The sequence below is a fragment of the Bombus pyrosoma genome, linkage group LG7, assembly GCF_014825855.1.
Source record: "Bombus pyrosoma isolate SC7728 linkage group LG7, ASM1482585v1, whole genome shotgun sequence".
Lineage (NCBI taxonomy): Eukaryota > Metazoa > Arthropoda > Insecta > Hymenoptera > Apidae > Bombus > Bombus pyrosoma.
This window is the reverse complement of record NC_057776.1, coordinates 15,695,544-15,718,851: the sequence shown is the minus strand read 5'-3', so window position 1 is coordinate 15,718,851 and position 23,308 is coordinate 15,695,544. Positions and strand designations below refer to the sequence as shown.

General features: G+C 39.1%; 2 protein-coding genes and 1 long non-coding RNA gene across 4 annotated transcripts in view; 1 reads left to right on the top strand and 2 right to left on the bottom strand.

The window, feature by feature from the left end:
• The window catches only part of LOC122569004, a 32,661-nt gene extending 28,962 nt beyond the window's left edge, over positions 1-3,699 (bottom strand). For both annotated transcript variants that reach the window (XM_043729442.1, XM_043729441.1), the window contains exon 1: positions 3,055-3,699. In XM_043729442.1, coding sequence (XP_043585377.1) covers positions 3,055-3,363 — 309 coding nt within the window. In that variant the 5' untranslated portion in view covers positions 3,364-3,699. The remainder of the gene's footprint in view (positions 1-3,054) is intronic.
• Positions 1-23,308, top strand: part of LOC122569001 (UPF0489 protein C5orf22 homolog) — a 466,219-nt gene that overhangs the window by 188,701 nt on the left and 254,210 nt on the right. The window lies entirely within an intron of this gene.
• LOC122569011 lies at positions 6,595-10,902 on the bottom strand. Its single transcript, XR_006317295.1, has 3 exons — positions 9,035-10,902; positions 8,270-8,442; positions 6,595-8,184 (listed from the first exon to the last, which is right to left on the bottom strand). It is a non-coding gene; the product is annotated as an uncharacterized LOC122569011 (long non-coding RNA).

Below are 23,308 nucleotides of genomic sequence, written 5' to 3'. Positions count from 1 at the left end.
TTCAAATTTTTAAAACACACTGTCAATTTAACTAACCATCGCGCGTCACTATTTTTCTTCATCAAAAATACTTACGCGAAACTTGAAAATTTCGCTACGAAGAAATTTCAGTGTCTCCGAAATAAACCTTCTCGATCATAGGTGACTTCGATAAGACAAGTAGAGACGTACTACGTTCAGAGAAGAACTCGGGAAGCGGCTCGGCCGGACTCGCCCTTCATGCAAATATCCATCTGGAGCCCATAAACGGCGACAATTTGTCGAGGAAACCGTACGTGTCTCACCGTGAAAAATATCATCGCGACCGACGCATGCTAATTCAACGACCAGGGACCAGGATCCTCTCTGCGAGAGATGTCTTATCTCCATAGGGGTTGTAACGCTGCTAACTAGCGTAGAGGAAAAAAAAAAGGAGAAGAAGGCGCGAACATAACCTCATGGGGGTGGGCTGGAGGTAGGGTCGCCTAATAATCACCCTTGTACCATGCCCCATTCGCTTCTCCAAGACAGTTGGGCTCTCTATTTAATCTCGAGGTGACAAATGGCCGTGGCACTGATTCGCTGAGTCAAACATAATCCTGTCACCGCATGCAAACATCGATCGGGACCAATATTGGTTCGAATGGTTGTTCGGCTACCCCATGATATATAATATAGAAGGTGTAGAGGCAATTTATATATGTAGTTACATACATAGAAAGCTATGGTAAAAAGATTTCTTTATTTTCTTTTTATATTTTCATGTTGATTTTTTTAAATGATGGATGAAGGCGATTTTTGTTGTTCCAGTCACTGTGGATACTCAAAATCGTCAGATAGGTCTCTATCTGACGTTTGTCAATATTGGTCGACTCGACTACATGATAAGTGTAGCTGGCCAGGGGGATGGTAGATCGATGGTGTTATCGTTAATCGAAGAAAAATATCGGCTTATCGAGAACGCGCGAATCGTCAATACGTTTATCTGTTAGCCGCCTCTTCGTGCGGAAATATTGATTTCGCGGCAATTTATTCGTCTCCTCTGTTGCGAATTCTTTTTTCGTCTTTTTCTTCTTCCATTTCTAGCTTTTGATGGAGAACAAATGGGTTGATTGGCAATTTTGTATTTTTTACCAAGCTCTCTTGCTACCAGAGTGGTGAATTCTTTTACATATTTTTAATTCTTTCGCTCGCGTAACGTGATCTGCGATCTTTACTTTTAATTCGTTTCTTAATTCTTATGTCTTACTTTTGTAAACGGGCCATTGTTTAGACGAAAAAAAAAATTGCATTTCTGTATATTTATAAAATAATCACACAAAATTGTCTTCGACATTAAAAATCTGAGATACAATAATAAGACATTGTGAATTGGTACATATTACATAGTAGTTCACGGTAAAGTTTTGAAAACCCAATGCCATACACATAGAGATTGTTGCACGCTGCAGACGTCTCTTCCTAGAAATCTGTCTCGTAAATATTTGCATCCCGTATTTACTTCTCCAATAACCAACTCCAAAATATTTTCCTACCATAGCTCTTGAATTTCGTAAAACATTCTTCCAATAGATTTAGAGCATCTAACCGACAAAGGCGTGTTTTTATTATGCTTTCTGAAATATAAATTTTGTCTGCTCCCTTCTAATCTTATTCTCCTTCGAATTCAATTTACAATATCGTACTGCATTTCCAAAATATTTTTGTTAAATTCTGATTTTGTTAAATATGTTTTAGTTAGATTCTATACGCATATTATTCTTGCTATTCTATCAAAAAGAGATATCCGATTCTTTTTATTTATATTTTCATACGTTTCGTTCTTTTACGTATTTAACGAACTTCCAAAATAGAATAGTTTGACAAATATTTAGAAAAATATCTGAATATTTAGTGAAACTAAGTTGCACGTGTAATTTTATAAAAAGGAAAATGCTGGCGAGTGATCGGCTCGATGCGCAAGATAGCCTCGATTTCGCGGTGCTCGCGTAAAAGGCAGGGTCATGTGGTGCACAGTCAGGCGACGCGACGAATCGATAATTAATCGGTAATTATTAATCGTGACGGTTTCTCGATTCCCCCAGACGGATTTCTTACACCTTCTAACATATCATACGATTCGACGAGAATAGCTCGCGTTCTGAAATTCCGTTCGAACCAATCAAATCCATTCGTGCTCCAAATATACTATTTCTTTTCTTCAACAATATTTCAATAAGATATTTATACGTTCAACGACTATTTAAGAAGGTTACAGAAAAATCCACCATTCGTGTCTAAAACGAAACCTGAAATCGCATATTTGCTTGGTAACCGAGGAACCTCGGCACACTATTTTTGGATATACAAATATGTATAACCAATTCCTCCTTTTTCTCTCCTCTTTTCTTTACTCATTTTTTTTTTTCTTTTTTGCACCTTTTTCAACCTGCTTTGTTTCTAATGCAAATCTTTCTTCAAGTAAAAATATCTTTTTAAAGCAACATTTTTAGATTTCCTGATAATATTGAAATCGACCTGTTAAGATTATCAAAATCGAGTGTTCTCAAACCAACAAATAGAAATTTTCAAAAATTCTATCGATCATCATCTACTTCGGTTATTCCAAATCTGTCGTTTTACTAATTTCATTAACTCGCTCTGAGCTAGTATTTTAGCCCACGATTCAAAGTAAAAGAAAAAAAAGAAAAAGGGAAGAAAGTATCGATTTTCAGTAATTTCATGAAATCCTTAATCGAAAGAAAAAGGGAGAACCATTACGAAATTATTTACTCGAACTCGAATTATTAATCTATGATCGTCCTAAATCTTCCATCAGTTCGCTCTAAATTATCATTCTGGCTAATAATTGCAAGAAAAAAAACAGCAGAAAAGTACCAATATAACAAATATTCTGAACTCCTCGAAACGTCCATCTGATCTGTTCAGGAAACTCGTTCTGTGCAATGAATCGTTGCCTTAAGAAAATTAGCGTGATTGGATACGCAAGCGATGTTAGCTGGCAACGTGAGCCGATTGTTCGCGGAAAAGGCTACGTTTTCTCTGGACGGGCTCGTTTCTCGCAACGTGACTTACTTCGACAAAATCAGCATCCTGGAACGGTCGTCTGATGGAACGATCGCTGATAAATCCCCGGGTGCTTATCGGGTCTCCTCTGACTACGTCCGCCGGTACTTTTCCATCATCGATCCCCCGCGCATCGTTTCGTTCATTTCTCTCACTCGACACCACGATATATAGCAAGTACATGATATTCGGCCGGCTATACAATTTGCTCGACGATCTTTCGGCAAGTCCAAGAGCACGGTATGAAGTTCCTACTTTCTGAACACTACGTAGGAACTCTATACCTCGCTGCTGGATCTCTACCATATATGAGTACATATCGTACCGATTGAAGATTCGTATAATCTCCTTTGTGTCTATCTCTTCGACGAATTCTTCATCTTCTTCGGCATACACCAACTGGAGTACTTTTCATCACTTTTCTCACTGTTTCACACTAAACACTGTTTAAATCACACCGATAGTTCTTCCTTTGCTTCCTCGCGGAGGAAATCGCATGCCCCGATTATCACAAATATCGCGCAGTAAACCGTCGATTTGCTACAAAGTCTCGATATTTATTCAAGCTACTATTCGGAAAATTAATATTTCTGTGTAAACTTTTATTCCAAGTTTCGTTCGAGTCTCCTTTTTTTCTATAATTTTATTCTTGTACGCGTGACGAAGAACAAGAAGAACAATATGTTTTTTGATCCTCGATGATCCAACGATGGATCTCGCGAACGTGTACCGATAAATTCCCATTGAAGGGCCAGTAACCGATTCTACCCGATCGCAACGAAAATCGTTGGACGAAATGACACACGTTACTCGGGCTCGTGTCTTAACAACAGCGACGAATCCTAAACACTCGAACGGCCAACGCAAACTCTTTGGATTCTCGGCTTTGGAGTTTGATTTGTGGAAAAAAGAAGAGAAGTATCGTGTTGGATGAGACTTGGAACGATTTCGTGAAACCCGTTCGCCACGAAGGCCCGCGAAGCACTGAAGAGTCTCGAGGGGCACCGGCTAGAAACACACACGACGGTGAAGACACACACGGCCCTCTGATTTCCCCTCCTTCTGCCGAGTCCACCGGCGACACTAACGCCCCTGGCGGTGAAGAATGACACGATGTCCGAGAGGAAGAAGACGAAGAAGACGTCGAGGAAAGGGAGACGGGACAGGAAGGAGAGCCGGCGTGGATCGCCGGTGATCGGGATCGAGAGCGTGATCGAGATCGTGCTGCTACCTAGCAGGGAAAAACATAGATTTTTCTTGTTCATTTTTTACGTCGGTCTTTGGACTGAATGACGACGGAACAGTCGGTGTAAAAAGTCTTTCTTGGGAAGTTTCTTAGATATTGTTGAATGATCGAAATACTGATGTAAGAAACGCGTTTTTCTTTGATGCTTTTGGTATCCGCTGATTGAGATCGCGAAGTGAAAGGAGAGGTCGATGGATATTTTTACGTCTATGTTTTTTTGAGTTGTGTACAAGCGTTTTTAATTATAGATTTAATGCTCTTCTCTGCGAGAATATGAAACAAGTTAGCGTTATTTCGAATTAGATGTTGTTCCGAGATTATTGAGATCTCACGATATATGCTATGAATATTATTTTTATTTGAATTGGATGTTGTTGAATTAGGCGGTTCTTGAGATTAAAGATTGGTAAAAGAATAGCATTTTGAATCATTAGCGCTAATTTCGAGAATATGACAATATCTGTAGCTATTTTTTGATAAAAGCATTCAGAACGTTAAAATGAAATTCTACTCACAGTAAATATTTATTCTTCCTGTCTTCCAATAATAAATAATAATAATCTTCCAAGTTTAAGGAAAAAACGTTACGATATCACAAACGTCACAGAGACAGCTTAAACAATCGGCTAAACTCCACATCTCACATATCGTATCCTTATATTTCACAATTCCCTTATTTTACATAACCATTTGACCATTCAGCAAATAGAAACAACGATATATTTAAAGATGAGAAAAGAAACTTTTAAAAAGCAAGAAGGAGGAAGTGCATAGATCCGTAAATATCGATAGAACGTTATATCATCGTGACGGGATAAATCGCGTGGCGCACCTTTGATGAACCCGAGGAAGAGGAGGCGGTGCACAATAGACGATCCAGCGTTCAAAGGAAAATCGAGTCAATTGAGCGATTCGATTACCGGACGATTAATAGTACTGGCCGCCGGTTGCTCGCACTTAAATGCATTAGTCCGATCAACGTGACCGCCGCCAGTGAGTCAGTCGAATGATATCACTGTTGCGCGATTAGAATTTACATAAAACCGTTTCGTAGTTCGCCATGTGAGGCGCGACGTGACCATCGTTGTAAATACGTGTTCGTGGCGGTCTTTTCAAAGATCACCGCGAAAAGATAATCAATTTGGCGTGGAGAAAAACTAATGACGTCTGGTAATTTACACACAATTTTCTTTGTTTCTTTGTGTTGCATCTAGCGAGATCACAGATGAGCAATCGTTAAATAGTTGCTTCGATTATTTTCTTGATAAAATGAAGGCGAATACGGAAACTGATGTACTTTAAGGCAATTTTAAGATGGAACTTGACGTCTTGAGAAATCTTGGAATTTTTCCTTCCGAGTCTATTTCTACATTTTTGCTGTCAAAATCTTGATCAGTTTCAAAAATGCAATTCGCATGAAATCATTGTTTACAAGAAAACTGTTGATTAAAAACGAAATTTCGCCCGAATACGTCAGAAATAATCTGTTCGCCGCTGTTTCCTCGATCGAAGAACGCAATCGGAGGATCGATGTTGCTGGATTAATTATTCAAAACAGCTGGCGGCAATGGCTTTCCGCTGTACCAATCAAGTCAAATAAAATGTAGATAGATGGTCTTTGTGCAACGACAGATTAACACGTGTTTCGTTTTCTTACGAAGGAAGTTGCTATTTTCTATTTTTGCGCCGTTGAGCTTCGAATCAATACTGAGTTACTTTTCTCTTTATCTTTTATGAGTTTTAACAGAAATTTTCACAAAGAATCAGAGTTAATGGTTTAGCTTAGCTAAAGAAGGCGTTCGGTGAACAGAAGATATTCCAAGATACGACTGAACGAACGATTGCATAAAGCAATACAGACGTTAATAAATATTTCAGGATTCTTTAAAGATCGTTTTAGAACCTAAAACAATAACAAGATTAGGACTGCACACAAACAATTCAATTTTCCTACGAAATATGAGAAGATACTTTTTGGAAATTATCCTTTTGCTATCACTTACATTTTCGTTATTGCTTCGAATCTAAAAATATCCTCTGGAATGACACTGTATTATAATTATTATTCTCCAGTACTTTAATTAACAGAAACCAACCCTAACGAAAAATCTCAAAAATTCTTTTTCTACCGAAGAATTATTTTTCCACCGGTGTTCCTAATTTCGTGAAGCACTCGAGAGACTCGTAGGATCGGAGGGTCTCTGTTTCATCTCGGAAACCCTCTTCACGAATGGCTGTGGATCGCCTAACAAACACGTCAAACAGATGTCTAGCAGTCGCACTTGCATACCGAAGGAACACGCGTAACGTGCACGCATCTGAAACGGTAGAATCACGAAACAAGGACGGCCATGTGTGAATTGGCTTTAAGCTGTCGCAGCCACGCTACACGTGCACCGGTACACATCCCTCTTCCGCAGTTCTCCGCGACCCGTGGGAACTTTTTTTCCTTCCTTAAGAAAACTGTGTTGCACGCCCGCATCCATACGTCCTCCCCCTACCCTGATCTTCGTCCTTTGCTCCGAGAGCTATGTTATGTCGCCAGAATCGACTCGACGACGAAAGCTTGCTGAAAATCATCGAACAAGCTGAGCCGTCTACCAGTTTTTTCTTAACCGCCAGCTATAAAGAAACCGAGGATTTTTAAAAATGATAATAGCGTCGTAAAATTTAGTACCATGGGATGGGGACTCGAAATGAAAGGAAATTTATAGGAAAACCTGTCGGAAAAGGCCTGTAGCATAAAATATGTGAACACTTATTATAAAACATTTTTATGATTATATTACGTCTGATTTATAAAACATTTTGAAATTTCATTTAAGCCTGCGTATGAAGCCTAACCTTGAAAATGATAGCAGTCAAATTGGAACACGTATGATCCCACCATATGTCGAAGCTTATAAACATTTTAAAAAATACGACTGAAACTTGGAACACTATTTACTCGATTCACCGTTCTGTTTTATAGATCTTTTTTCGAGAAATCTCCTCGGTTGTTTATTCGTTCAGATAAGATCGTAGCTTGTTGCGTTAAAATCGTTAATTTGAAACTCATCTACTCAAAATATCGAGTCACGTTGCGTCTTTAATGAATTCCAAATTGTGAACGGTTAACGTCGAAAGTGTTTCGTAGCCTTATTTAGGTGGACGCCTACGTGACTTTGCCAACGACTAGATATACAGGAACTTTTAGCTCGTCTGAAGTCCTCACGCGAAATTTTATGACTTGGAGTGCCGCTTTCGAACGTGATCGTCCAATTCTATTACCCAGTTAAGTGATATCTTCCAGTTCTGGACTGATGGGCCAACTTTTTAACAACCGATTAACCTAAACGTTTTATAAACTGATTCGTACTTAACGTGTTAAGAAACACCAAAGGTAGTCTATAAAAAATCCAATCATCAGTTTGAAGCATTATAGCCTGGACAACCAAACCAGACAACCAGTTCATATGTGACTGGTGAATGCCTACTTGGTCTCGATCTCTTGGTCTTTAAATTTCTCGTTTCTTTATAACACGATACTATATGTGACACTTGTGATGCACGAACGAATATTAATTATAAAAAAAAAAAAAAAAACGAAAAGGAAGTGTTAACGAGGAAAAATTACGTATTTTATCTTTAGATGTTTTCTGTGAGAGAGATGATTCTATGAACGCGTTTCTATTTCCAGTCTTTGAATTTTTACGTTCCAATTAAAATCTTGTTTCCTCGAACAAACAGGCTTCTAACATTCTAACTGAAAAATTTAACGAACCAATATTACTCTCCTATATCTTCTTCAAACTTAAGGAAATTCTTAGCGATCTTTTCTTTTTCAATACGATTAAGCCGAAAGTGGCAGACGCAACAGAATGGATACAAGAAGACTTGAGTCAAATTCAATTCTGAAACACCAACAAGTAAAGAAACAATAAATTCGTATATCAATTCTGGTCACTACTTTAGCTCCTGAAATCCTTTACGACTTACACAGGTGGTCGAGTTTTTTTCGACGGAGAAGTTGCAGAAAAGAATCAGCGAAGTTCGTGTCTGATAGGAGGAAGATAGCAGAGGACCTGGATAATCTGACCCCCCGTGGGCGTTCCTCTTTTTTCTCCTCGCGAACAGGCAAGAAAATCCCATAGGCAGAGTAAATACAAGGCCTGGAAGGATAATTAACCTGAGCGAAGGCACGGTTTAACGAGTCCCACGATTCCGCCGCGGGGATCACGACACAGGAGCATCAGCGCGCGGCAAAAACCGAGTCATTCGTTCGTTTGGTCGCGCTTTTTTGTCCCGTTTCGTAGCTAAATGGAAAATCGAGCAAGACGAAAAGAATAAGAAAGGGATGGAACGCGTCTAAGTTCGTGATATCTCGCGAGAATCGCACCTGTTTCTATCTCGAACTCCTACTAGAGGACTGTTTAATGACTCTTGGCGTGATAGGCGTCTAAATTATACGAGTTGGATGGCCGTTTCCGGGTCACGCCATGAGACTGTCAGATTTACGAGTTAATTCTATTTTACACGCCGTGTTTCTAATAAATACACGCAACTGTCGGAGAAAATGGAATCCTTCTACTTGGACTTGGTCGTTTCGTATCAACTTTCTAAAATAGCGTCTTCGACGTTAAAAAAAAGCAGACGATTCGTTTCGTGCCATTAATCAGTAAAGAGTTATGCTCGCTAACGAGTAGTTATTTGAGAGTTTTTAGATTTTAAAGAAACAAGTGTCTTTCTTTGTTTCTAACTTACCTACAACGAAAATGTATTTCAGAGGAATGCTAGAAGAAAGAAACTGTTCCCCCTTTTTTATCCGAAGGTAATTACCAGCAGATAAAACCCATCAGCTGTATGATTATTACCGACAAATAAAATGGTCTGGTTATATCGTTACGCCGATTATTTTTTCGAATAATTTCATCATTTTCCATGTTATCTTTAAGAACAAGTTCGGGCCTATATTTGTTGCAAAGCATATTCTATTCCAAGCACGTCGGTGTACTTAACTGTAAAATTAATACTGTTACTGTAACTGTAAAATTAACTCAAAGATACGTTAAATGTATAGAGAATATCGGGCCAAGTAATTGGACAGAAATATTGAAGAAGAAACATCTAGAACTTCAATAAAGATATACATACTGACAAAATTAATCTCGCGTATGAGACATCGAGTAAAATCATCCAAAACGCAGGAATTTCAAACACATCAACGTGATAGCTGCGCTTTCAAATATAACCACACGTTTAGTATCGTCCAGTAGCAACATTGTACAGCTTGAACGTGCAATTCCGCACGCAAGCATAAGCGAAATTGTAAGCGAAAATACGACGGTATTTCTATCAGGAAAACCTGAAACGACGAGAAGATTCTACGTTCTAGATGTACCAAACCGCCACGTGTGTACATTGTACGATTCATCAATTATTCCTCCCACTTGAGGATACAACTACGCTCACTGTCCTTCCGCTAGAAATAACAAACACAGCGATAATTATTAAGTTCTATCAACCAGTCATCACTCTTTTCCTCCTTCCATCGGACTGTTGGCCAACGTATCTCACCGAGAAACCGAGAAAACGCGAGAAACGTCATCGAGGAGGCTGTAATGTAACGGAGGCCAGAATGGGAAGAAGAAGAAGAAGACGAAGAAAAAGAAGAAGAAAACGATGAAGAAGAAAGAGAAGAAGAAGAAGGAGGAGGCGGTGGCCGCTGAGACCTGGCAGAGGGAGGCCAGCAACTTCGAGGTGGGGGACAGGGAAACGGAGACCCCTCCGGAGAGATCAAGGTTGCAAAGTAACTCTGATGACGCAATCGCCTGCAGCTGCATCCGGCGACATCTAATTGCTCTCGCCTTGTCATGCCAGCGGCATTATATATCGCGACTGGCCGATCTCTTCCTCTCTCCCGAACAGAGAGGTCCTCTCTGCACGTTTCTTCTCCCTCTTCGATGCTGGACCGAACCGATGCGAACTTTTCGAGTGCAACAGCATGAGGAAGGAAAGGGGAGCCTCGAGCTCGCGCGAACAAACTTTGCTCGTAATATACGACGATGTTAAATGATAGTGGCGTGGATAGCGCGGCCAATTTGCGCGCTACCGAACTCGTGATAAAGATTCGTGTGACACTTTCTCTGCTCGCCGCGCGATTCCTTCTGACCCTTCCAGGCGAATCACGTTGATAAATTATTTTGGCAAACAACGTGGTTCTAAACTTTAGATTCTACAGGACCGATTTATTGAGATCAAGAGAGAGAGAGAGAGAGAGCGAGCTTGTGTATTTGGCTAAAAGTTAAAGGGTTGGGGTTAGTATTGTTGGAATTTCCAGGTTAAGGAAATTTAGATTAGAACGTTTAGGATTAGAACGTTGTGTTTTCAAAATTGTTATTATAATATTGATTCTATTAACGAGATGAAATATGATTCTTGAATTACAGTGTACACTCTTTTTCTAATATTATTTTTCTTTCCTTTGAGTTATGTTCAAAGAGAATCGGCCGTTGACCATTGTAGTTATTCAACGTTAGAATCGTTTATTCTATGAAATACAAAATGAATTCGAAATGATTCGACTCATAATTCAGCCGCTAAAAATGTCATGTCATTCAGCAGATATCAAATAAATACTTGATATATTCTAGAAAAAATTCAGAGATTAGATAACGTGTTCGCAGAATTTTGAATTTATATCAAATACGTCAAACACTTTAAATCTGTTGTGGAATTTTTTTCGTTGCAAAGAAACATGTTATATTTCGACATTGAATAAATTTAACGTTAATTAGAACATGTTACTAATTCGATTGACCTTTTGCGATTGAACAATCTATACTACGTAAGAGATACTAGATCGATGCCTGTCTTTTTTTAAAAAAGAAAGAAAAACATATCAGCCTTACCAACAGGTCATCGAACTGTATCAAATTCCAAAAAAGAGGCCAACGCAATTCAGCCAGAAACTATCAACGTACATGGTCAAAATAAATACGAAACAACTTCAGAATTTCTTAATTTCCGCGGAACACGTAAAAAGGTACCTGGACATCGATGAAATTTACGGTTAATTAGAATGTAATTTACGATATATCGGCGTTATTGGTGGCATCGGTTGCGCAGCTCAGCAATAACGGGGAAACGAGCGCGAAGCCAAGAGCTAGACATCGGTACCCGCTCGCGGCTACTTGAACGGTGCACGATGAACGCCGCTGCCGGCCAATAATGTTTTTCTCCTCTTTTTATCGCAATATCGATCCACGATCGACACACGGCCCGTAACACGCTGCAATTTAGAAGATGACTCGGCAAGTAAACACGGGTACTCGCGAATCATTCTCGCATCCGCGCACGAGGTGGAACTCGTTTGCGGGTGAACGAGAGATCGGACATGAAGATTCGATTCGATCGGCCGGGCCCTGGCCTCTGAACGAAGAACAGCTTCGGCGTGGACCGGTTTCAAGGTGAATAGCAAGGTGCTCGGCCCCGCGAAATTGCTCCGCGTTACGAGCCTCGCGCTCTGAATCCTTCCTCTTTACCGACGAGGAAATATCGAATGGGGGACGGGGGTAGTCGCCAAATGGGACGAACCAGTCCGAGAAATAGTAGCTCGAGAATCTTTCGATGATCTTTACAACGAGCTCGATGCTAACTGCTTGCTGTGCTTCATAGCTGCTTCAAGTTTTGTCCTGGTCTTGTGTTGAACTATTGAGATACGAATACTTTTGAGAATCTTTTAATGCCTACTTTCGACGTTCGTTTTTCAAAGGGTTCCTTTTTTTTAAATTTTGATTCTTCTTTTGGAAATTACAATTTATTTCATTATGTTTACGTTGAAATTTAGTATGAAAGATCGTATGGGTTAGATGTTATTTCTTCGTGTTTCTTAATGATTCCAAATGACTTCATAATCGAGCTTGTTTTTTTGTATTCGTCATATGAAAAACATATTGCTTAGGAATTTTTATGCTCTATCTATTATGTGTATCGTATTCAAGCTAAGTTTCGAGATATTAGAAACTCCTGATGAAATTTAGGAATTGCAAAGAACGTACGTATATCGATGAATCTGATGCTTCTTAGAGTCATTAGTGCGAAACTACAATTATTGTTGAATATAATTATAGTGACTTCTTTTGTAAACACAAATATCTTCGAAACATATTCTACTGATGTTTAATTCTTTATCGATCATTTATAATCGACCTAATCAAGAAGCAAGCTGCAAAACCTAGAACTTTCTCAAAAATTGATTCCTCTTATGGCTACTACTATCACCCAGTCACCTTCAAAAAATGATTCCCAATTTATTACGGAGGCCACTCGAGTAGCGAGTATCCTATCCAAACGAACGGAACGACCCCCTCGAGTCTCGCACTCTTTCGAAGGCCCGAAAAAGAGAGACGCACGAAACCGAGAGAGAAAGAGAGAGAGAGAGAGAGAGAGAGAACCCATACGAAACGCCCCTTATTCGAATCGCTTTTCAAGCGGAGCTCGTTCATCTTGTCCGAACCAAACGCTGACATCCGCCGACGCTTCGCGGCAATCAAACTTGTCGAGAGAACTCGACGTGGTGAGGAATATATTCGGCATGGCAAGCGAGAGCCAAGGTTTTTCGATGGGGCTGTTCTTCCTCGAAAAATGACGAAACTCTTCAAAGGGTATCTAAGAATCCCACTCGTTCCTTAAACAGAGGAGATTCGCCGACAGGATGAAATAGAGTAAAACGGAAGACGACGGGGGGTTACGTCGACGCGTAAAACAGAACTTTAATACCCGGTTGGTCCGGGAACGAAATCGAGGATGCGCGCGTAAAAACGCCTACGTGGTCGTAAACGAAAGAGGCTCGTGTCGAAGGGACGAAGGAAACCGAGCCGTTAGCTCCCCTCGACGCGCGGATTCTTCGCGTTTCCGCTCGCCCTCGCGGAAATCTTCGTCCCCTTCCGTCTCGCGTGTTCGTCGTCCGCGATCCCCGGTGTTTCGAGTCACGAAATATGGATAAGATTTCGTTTCGAGTGGCAGCGGTATTAGAGGCAGCCACGTTCGCCGATGGAAACGAGCGAGCACCGTGTAATCCTGGGGAGAGGCGAAGCTCCTGGGACGAGATATTATTCCGAGCTAATAAGGTGGATATTGAAAATTACTCCGTGAACTCTGGCTGCAACACCAACGGCGAACCTGTGTTCTTCGTGTCTTCCTTTTGGTAGATGAATTGGCATGATGGTTCTTAGGGGAGGTTATTTTCTTTCTGGTTCTCTATAAAGAGTTACGGGAATTGGGGAAATTTGTTGAGAGTATCGGAGGATTTGCAGGATGTGCAGAAGTGTGAGATATTGGAAGATTTCAGATCGTTGATATTGCGTTTAAATATAGTTGTTATAGAGTAATTTGATTGCGATAATGCGATTGTTAATTGTTCTATAGTTTAAGATATTAGTGACATCCTATGTGAGATAATCGTTTGCAATGTATAAACATGAGATATAGGTATCATATTTTTCAAATAATAGTGAAAATATTAATAGGAAAGATACTCTGTATGCATTTTGATGCTTCTGTAGCAATATCTTGATCGTTTGAAAAATTTGAACATAATCATTGTTCACGGTAAAATCATCCCATCGTTAAAATGTTGATAATATGTATACTTATGTGCATTTTTCTTGTTAATTTTAATGTAAGGATTGTTTTCTTTCAAATAATCATAATTATTATTTAAAAATATTCCTCTCTTTTAATTTCTCAATTTAAAATATCGGTGAAATATTATTTTACGAAAGAAATCGTATTTTTTATGGGGAATATAGTACAAGACGAAATTTTGATTTATAGATAGAGATACCGCTTGCATCATAAAATCGGTATTTATTACGGACGCTCTTCTGTTGCAACAAATTGCGAATAATGCAAGTTTAAACCGCAGTTGGACGCTCAATTTCGAGATCGTTGGGAAACGATGTTTCATTTCGCGAATTTCGTTGCGCAAGTTCGCATGGGTTGCGTAACGCGTCTTCTGGCAAAATTTCGCGGCTCTTGCAAACGCATGGCGATTTCCATTCGACGAAACCAGGACCAATCGCTGTGTTGCGAATCGAAAGGGCGAATTATACGTACGATGATGTCACCGAATATTTCCGCGAGATATAATTTTGCCAAGTCCACCGGAAGAAAAATCGCTTTCGTGCTGATTTTGCAAGCAGACGGATTCGTGAATCATCCTTGGCGACTTCCGGCCATCGTGACTCACCCTTTCGAAGGATTACCACGATGAACCGCTAACGAGTTACGATTAAAACAAAAAAACCGCATTAGCGTAGATAGGCAAATGCTAATAAGAATCATCTGCAATTGTTTCCTTCGTTTTTTAGAAGACACGAGGAAACTGGAGTTTTTTTAGAGCGATGTGCAATATTTCATATGATCCATCGTTGACACTTCCAAGAACAAGAATTACTTTTACTCGGAATTGTTACTATTTTACTGTTTGTTTTGAAATTGTTGCTATTGAGATTCCCATTTTAAGAATTAATTTCTCGGAATTAGCAAATCGCATAATGAAATTGATTTTTGAGAATTATTAAATTACATAGAACAGACGACAACGAAATATAACATAAATGGTCAATGTTAATAATAATAATAAAAGTGACATTTCCGACAGATAATCTTTGGAAAGAGATATCGGAAATATCATTAGATAACGAATAGAGCGTGGACTTTTCTGCATTTATGAGGAATTTAAATGTGCAAAAATATACATAGTCTACGTAATATGGAATAATATGGTAAAATATCCGACATAAGCCTCTCGTTACAATTTTTAGAGAATGTCATAAATACATAATTATACATAGCCGTGTTCATAAACATATAAATTTCCATAAAAACTGTAGTAATGAATAAGCAACCACTGCAATCGTCCTAATGTTGCAATTTCTAATTAATATCTCCAAGAGGTCATCCCGGAGATCACTGACAGAATAGAACGTATTTAATCCTATTTAAATGACGTAATGACGAAACGATATCTACACCCGTAAATGCGACACGATTATCATTATCGAATGACAGAGTCTCCTATGACGATATCAAATACTTTAAACGCGCAGTACATCTTCCAGATGAATGTTGTACGTAGTTAGGAAGAATGACAAGATGGAAGCCATCGTTCAGCATGTGAGTCGCCGAGTTTATCGATGTTCGAACCCCCGTCGACCTTTTCGAAAACTATGGGGGGAAACACCATGAAGTGGGGGGAAAGGGCCACGTTAATATAGGGCTGCAGAGTCGTACACAGCGAAAGTGGGATGAAAACCCCTCGAAATCAAATCAATTAAGCCACGTGCAACCCCACTCTCTTCTTCGTTGCATCGGTGATTGGATCGGTCGGGAGATTTTCACAAAATGGAGGAAATCAACTCTCGATCGTTTTGGTCTATGAAGAAGATGCATGTTTGCTTAGGAAGTGAACTTAATTTTATTATAAATAATGTATTTAAATCCTAGTTTTAAGGGAAATAAGTAAAGTAGAATTGCTCAATCGTCGTGTCTTTCAGACGATTTCTTGGTTTCAAACGATGACGCGTATTAAGACCTTTTTGATTGTCTGAGATTGCTGGAATATTATGGCTTGTTATTTGTCTGGCTTGTGGTATCAATATGAAGAACGTCAAATAAATGGCCGTCATATCTTTCGGTTTCAAATGATGATGAGAATGAAGATATTTTTGATTGTTTCAGATTGCCAGGATATTATATTAATTACAACTAATTTTTCCCGTATCGTAACAAGATGTACAAGAATTACATCCTACAGCTGCAATTTTACTTTTAAAAATTCTACATATCGAATCAGTGAAAAGCTTCGATTTAAAAAATTTCTAATTAATCAAATTAATCAAAATAATTCACCAACTAAAAAGACCTGGAAGATGAAATTTACTTAAAGATAGTATAACTCCAAACAGAAAAGACCAAGACCAAGATTCACGATACTATCAATCACGCGTAACCAAATCAACATAATCCAAACATCCAACTTCATTTTATTTCACACCCATAAACCGCGAAACTGTCCTTATATCCACCCCTTACCGAGCTAGATCGAGAGGACACGACGCGATTGGATATAAAGAGGAGGAAGACAAAGGTGGCGAACCGAGAGGGAGAAAGGGGGAAAGCGAGGGCGGAAGGGTGAAATCGCACGCGTGACGGCTCGCCAGTTATATTTGCGGACGGGAAATCGGGGAATCGCAGAAGTGGGACGCGGGAAATTTCCAATAAAGGGAAATCCAACATTCGGTGCCGGCCGGCTGCGCGTCAGGCAGTCCAATAACAAAGCAATAACTATCGACGATGCGCGCACTGCCATTATACGTGTCTACCGGCATCCACGTAAACGTGGCTACGTGACGGTGTGGCCAATGCAATTGCATAGTCATCTCACCCATACTCTGACTATTCACCCCCTGCGCTCCTGCTTTTCTATCTCTGTTTCTCTAACTATAGGTATTGCAATGTGTGTTCCTTTGACATACATATATGCGTCTGTATTGTGAATATTTAAGTTGAAATTGGTAAATAGACGACTATTACGAGACACAGTAGTCATTAACGTGTGTATAGTTTAGAAAGTAAATATTATCCTTTTTAGCGATGGTATGTGTAGAGAAAATGCGAGAGGAAAAAGTATTGCAGTGAGGACATTGAGCATGAAACATTGTTGAGACAGTAGCCGTGGAATATTTGCTGTAAAATTATAAATACACGTTTGTTGTGATGGTAAAGAGTTTGTAACTCGTGATAGAAAATTTGTAGAATTATGTCATAAAATGATCTTCCAAAATATTTCTCTTTTTACTGTTGACTTGTTATTTTGAAATAATACGATCGCAATTGGAAATTCATTTTCCGTAACAAATTTAAATGAGTCTGTAAAATTTGTCAAATCTCACCCTTTTTCGCCAATGCGTGATGTAATTCCTTCGATCAGAAACGGAATTAGAAAGCAAACCAATCGTTAAAAAAATTTCTTCCTAAATTGTATTAACAAGCGCATATATAAAAGTAATTTGTAAAAATTGAATGTTAATTTATGATCTTTCGTTTGATATAATGTTCAATGTTCTCTGTTATCAATCTTTACAACACTATGGTGAATACTCAGGGAATTTCAATTATTTTCACTTATAGTTTCAAACTTTACCATTTGAGAGTAGTATTTTATTAACATAGTTCTTGAAGAAGATACTCCTCACAACGAACGTTCATGCTTAAATAAAAAGATTTAGTAAAATCTTCAATTATCTTCTACGAAAGAACATATGTTTTACCAACATCAGTTATTGAAATCGAATTGTCGAAAAAAATGCAGAGCAACAGATAATCGACAGGATGAATACGTAGAAAAGGTATATCGTTGTCGAGGCGAGGTCACGCGTGTTCGCGCGAATGCGTCAGCCACAGTCGCGTGAAACGATCCGAATTTCGGGGCGAGATCGTCGCGCTGTAACGTCCGGTTCGATCGGTTTACTGCGCGGCCGCGATCGTACGGTTTATCACATCCGGAAATGGAATTGTTAGGGGCGTGTTATATACCCACCGTCGACTGCCTAACCCTGATTTTTTTTCATTCCGACGCTCGTTTTTTCACCCGAACTGACCGCACGAGCGCGAGCTGTCTCGCGTCGATGAATGGCGCGTTCCCAAAGCAATGAGCGGGATTGTAATTCGTCCAGAGGATATGAGTTGCGAATGACAGAGTTTAGTGATTTTTTCCCGGAATAATGAAATATTTTTGAACGAGAAATATTGTCTTTTTTTTTGCAAATTGCAATATAGTGCGTCGTTTTTCTTGGTTTGAATATTGATCTCTTGGTTAATACTTTAGTGATTGCATATTGTATCATCAAATGAATATATTTGATGTTTGGGAAAAATTATTAAGATCGTTTCTGGGTATATAAAGAAGGTAGAACCATGAAATAAAAGTAGGGAAATGTTTCAAGTAACAGATCGATAATAATTTTCAATCGAATATAGATGCCAAATTTATAAATGTGAAAATTTATCTTTGTATCGCTCAACTTTGTAATAATATCATTCAACCAGGGATTCAATCTTATGATATTTTCTATGCTTCTTTAATTTCTACCAATTTATGTATCTAAAATCCCTTTCATTAAACACAAATATATAAAACTCTCATAAAAATTCTTATAAGACAGTATGTTAAAGAAGCAGCTTACACCAAAGTAAACGTGTCACGAGCAAGGAACGACCCGCAGTTTCGTCAGAGACGAAGAAGAAACGAAAGTTTCCGGTCCCCCTGGTGCGCTTGACGAACGTCGAAACCCCATAACGCTCGCCCATTAGGCCCATCACGCGATCAATCGTCGGGCTTCGAGGCGACCTTCGTCGTTTATTTAATTATTGATTGCACCTTCCTACGCATCCCCTATTCGACTTATTGTTATGACAGCGGCAAGAGTGCTCTTTGAAACGCGAGATTAAACCGCACCAGATTCCACGTCCGGCACTCTACAACGGAATCGTTCATTGTTCGTCCGATCGATACTTTATGCGATGTAATTCCGCTTCGATAGAACATTGCACCTGACATGTAACGTTACATCGTCCGTAACACGTACATAGATTTACGAGACACTTATAGACACTTTTCACATTCGAAAACCTATAAACACCTTTTATGATCACGTTGTGTATGTTATACGAAACATTTTGTAATTTTATTAGCACCGTTTGGAGACTCGACTATCATAATTATATCGGCAAAAGTTTCTTACACTTTGATTCTCATTTTCTTGTTCTTTGTTTTAAACCATAGAATCCCCCGGCTTTATATCGTCTACTAATATACGATCATAGTGTTTTATTTATTTGAATCATTTACAAGCCGGAACGCATAGAAAACTAACAATTACGAACACTATTTTTTAAAATTTCCCTTGGAACTCGCGATTGTTCGTTCTGTTCTCTTACGATAGATAAATTTACGAAGAGATTGTCGGTTATTAATTCTATATTTACCTAACGTGGAATTAATAACGGCAAGAAACTTGATCAGTTTGGCTATTGAGAGATTTGTTTCTCGAAACTACAATTCCAAAATCAACCCTACGCTTGAACAAAGGAAATCCTTTGGTGTCACTGGACGCGGCAATCCTTCGAAACCTTCGAAAACCTTCCGATCTGTCGCCGACGTGCCCTCTGACAATCCCGAAACCATTCTCGTGCCATCCATCTATCCCGAGTCTGTCGCATAATAAGCTGTTCGAGGGTTAAGCGGGAAACTCGTGCCTCCCAATCACGAGAAGGGTAGAACAGCATCAGGGGCGAGGGTTCCCGCGCTACCAAAAAAGAAGAACGGGGGGTGGCTAGAGTGGGGAGACTGGGCTATAAGAGAGAAAAGAAAGAGAAAGGTGAACGGTGTTTTTCAGCAGAGTAAACCGGGGCGGTCTGTTGGGGGTGCATCACACACGCGGCATTTATGCGAGAATAAAAGAGGCCACCCTCGCCCCGGCGTAGCGCCATTTTTATCGTGTGCACCACGCCCGTAACCAAGCCCCAAACCACCCCCCAGCTCCGCTTCGGTCAATCGTCCGGCCTGGATGATCGTGCGCGCGCGACCGATCCCCGTTTAACCTGGATGCGTGCAAACAACGCGAGACGCTTTTGATTTCACCCCTATTTTTTCTTCTTTCTTTTTCCTACATTTTGTCCCGTGTTTTTACCCCTTCCTTTTTCCCTGACCGGGGTTTTTTTTCGATTCGTTCTGTTTCCTACGAGGAGATCGGACCGAAATTTTCCGGCATGCGGAACAACTACCCGGCCTTTGTTTCCTCTGTCGATACGGTTGATCGGCGCTACAGCTCTACGGTTAAACGCGACCGTGCTCGACTTCGATAGAGTTACACGCGCAGAGACGATAGGATGAACTTTTTTTTCACAACGCTGTGTTTTTTTTGCGTCACACAGTTTTGTTTTTATCTTCGGTGCTGGGTCTTCTTTTTCCAATTATTTTCCATTGTAAATTGAAAGCAAGAGTTGTCGACAAGGTGATGATCTAATTGCGAATTACTCTCGGCACAATGAAATCTCTAGAGAAATTTCTATTTAAGTAAGAGGCGAACGATTTAAGGAAAGAAAGAAATTTATAGAAAAGTCTTATATTTAAGGAAAGAATCACAAGGAATCTGTAAGAGGAAAGTACAAAGAACAAAGAGGAATATGTAATAGTAAAACTTGCGTGGTATTTGCAGTCACTAAAAGTGCTATGAATTATCAAAGTAATAGGTAGAATGCCAACCTGTAGAGAAATATGACGTTCTAAATGTTCGTCGATTTATACATCGTTGGCTTCATCCCCTGTAATAAATATTTCCTGTCGATACACAAGCATGCTAACCACTGCTCATACGAGTCTTCCTAAGATCTTTGTAACGTTCTCGCGAACGCGAAAGGGACGCGTGGGGTCGGTTCTCGTAAACAGGATACGTCGTTACAGGGGGAGGCTAGCATCCCTCTATTAGCATATTATAGTGCTAGCACGGCGGCACAGTAGGCAATAAAGTAGACAAGTAACAGTCAGCACCAGTAATCCCAGCGATAGGGCATGACAGAACGATAATAGTAATTCGAGCACGACGTACAAATCGTTTGTTTCCCCTGCGGAAGTTTTATAAGTCCTGATAAATCCTAATTTGCAAGTTTCGTTATTAGAAATTTGAGATAAAATGTAATCGTAGCAAATGCAAAATGAAAATCTGACACTTGGATATTTTCCGTTCTTGAGATAAAGTGCAACTGAATTTCTACTATGTATTAGAAAATTGAATAGAGCAGATTCGATTCACATTTTTTTTAAATTTGCTGCATTTTTTGCAATGAAAGTTTAATTTACAAGTGCATTCGTATTCTTGAAGCTATTTTAAGATTCCCTGTAAAGTACAATTATCATTATTAAATATCGTATAAATCGGGAAATATTATTATGAAACTAAGATTCTATTTGATTTTAGAAATCTAAAGCTCTACATTTGTGAAAACTGCGCAATGTTGTTCCTTAGTAAACAGTTTGTCATCAATTTTCTCATATAATGAATAACATAATTGACAACTAGAAGAAGTTAAAACATTATCTGAAGATTTAGACATCGATGAACTTAATCATCCGATATTACGCAGTTACAAGTTTCTGGAACGTACGTACACGTGTAAAAACAAAGGATCACGAAAAATACAATTTCTGCTGTCTCAGCGTTATTTCACTGCTACCGTGACTATTGACGCGAATCCAACGATTGTATAAAAAATTAATATTCAGCTGGAAAAGGTGCAGCAACGTCCAGAACAGTTTACCCGTTCCATTTCGCGCGTTAACCGACCACTCGCCGGCGTGATCATCCGAAAGAAGAAAACGAAACGCGAGCTCACTCCGGATTAGCGAGACGTGGCCGGCTATTGATCTCGTTTTTCATTCGCTTTTTGCCGGAGCAGGTTTTCGATCGGTGACGAGCAGTAGGCGCCGTAATAAATCGTGATGTTTTTACAAAAAAGACAATTTTTATCGGAGTCAACGACAGCGGCCGCTGTGGCAAGTCTTTTTACTTCTTCTTACTTCACTACTTCCACCCTCTTATCCTTTTCGCTATTTTAAAACTGGTTCTTCACGGTACAAATCGAAGGATCGTCGAACGATGCAAGTTCATTGAATCTGTCAACCTTTTCAATTTTACAGCGATATATATCTGAGATGCTAAGGGTTCCGCATTTCTACTTTTGGAACTTTTATTTTCTATATTTCGCATTTTTATTTCAGGTGCTTTAATGTGTGCGTTCGCATTGACTTTATTGGAATGTTATGGCTCTTAATTAAAGGAATCTGTAATAATATACGGTTTGAGCTTATTCGTTGATTGTTATTAAGGAATTTTAATTTCCACACATCCGAAATGCTTGGATCGCGTATTTCTATCCTGCGAATTAATTTGAACGCTACTTTCTACTTTTTTGGAATGTTGTCCTCTCGTTTACAACCCTTTAATTAAGAACTTAATATAGGATATCGTCTTGCTTACGAATGTAACAATTTTAATATAATTAAAGATAAAGTATAAGAGCGAAAATGAAACTTAAACAATTTGTCTGCGAGTTTTAAGATATTACAAACGATGAAATTCCTAACGAAGGAAATTTCGACCAGCTGCATATATCTAAAAATGATAACTAATCAACGCAATAGTAAGATATCGATTTGTTAGGGAATTTATGAGTACGACGCGTTAAAAATTGGAATAAAATTTTAAAAAATCTTCATTGTATTTGGAGCACGGTTTACTGAAACAACTTCATATCTACATTTTCCTGTACGTAGACAACTTCCAGATTCTGCACATTGTTCGTTCGACATGTATGTACCTGGATCATCTCTGGTTAGCACGACTAACAAACAAGCTGACCAACGAATCATAAACATCTGGTTTGCAGCGATATTAGAACAGGCAAGACAGTGTAGCTCTTAGGAAAGTTCTCCGATATTACGGAAGTATTTGTCGATAGATCATCCGTTTTCTTCATTCCGGATTAAGATGAATTACGATATGGTTTGGAAAGAAAAAGAAGGAATTATATTATCGTAAATAAAGTTGCAATGTTTCTTAATATCGTGGATATTTCACTACGAGCGTGTAATTCTTACATAATCAAAAATTGATCATAGATCGTCGATTAGGACGAACCGAGTTGACTCTTGTTTATGTGATTAAAGATACCGATAGACGATATTAGAACATAATATGTAAAAATAAAGGTGATGTAGGATTGAATCAAATTGATAAAATAGTAACACACGAAGTGATATAGATTTCAGCGAGGAATAACAAGTAGATGGAATTAAAAGTGGTTTCAGCCGTCCCTATCCAGACACCACGTGCTCGCAGTTTACAGTAGAAAGTGCTCATTTTAGCGAATGCTACGTAGCAAATATTACACGGTACATTAAACAAATTATTA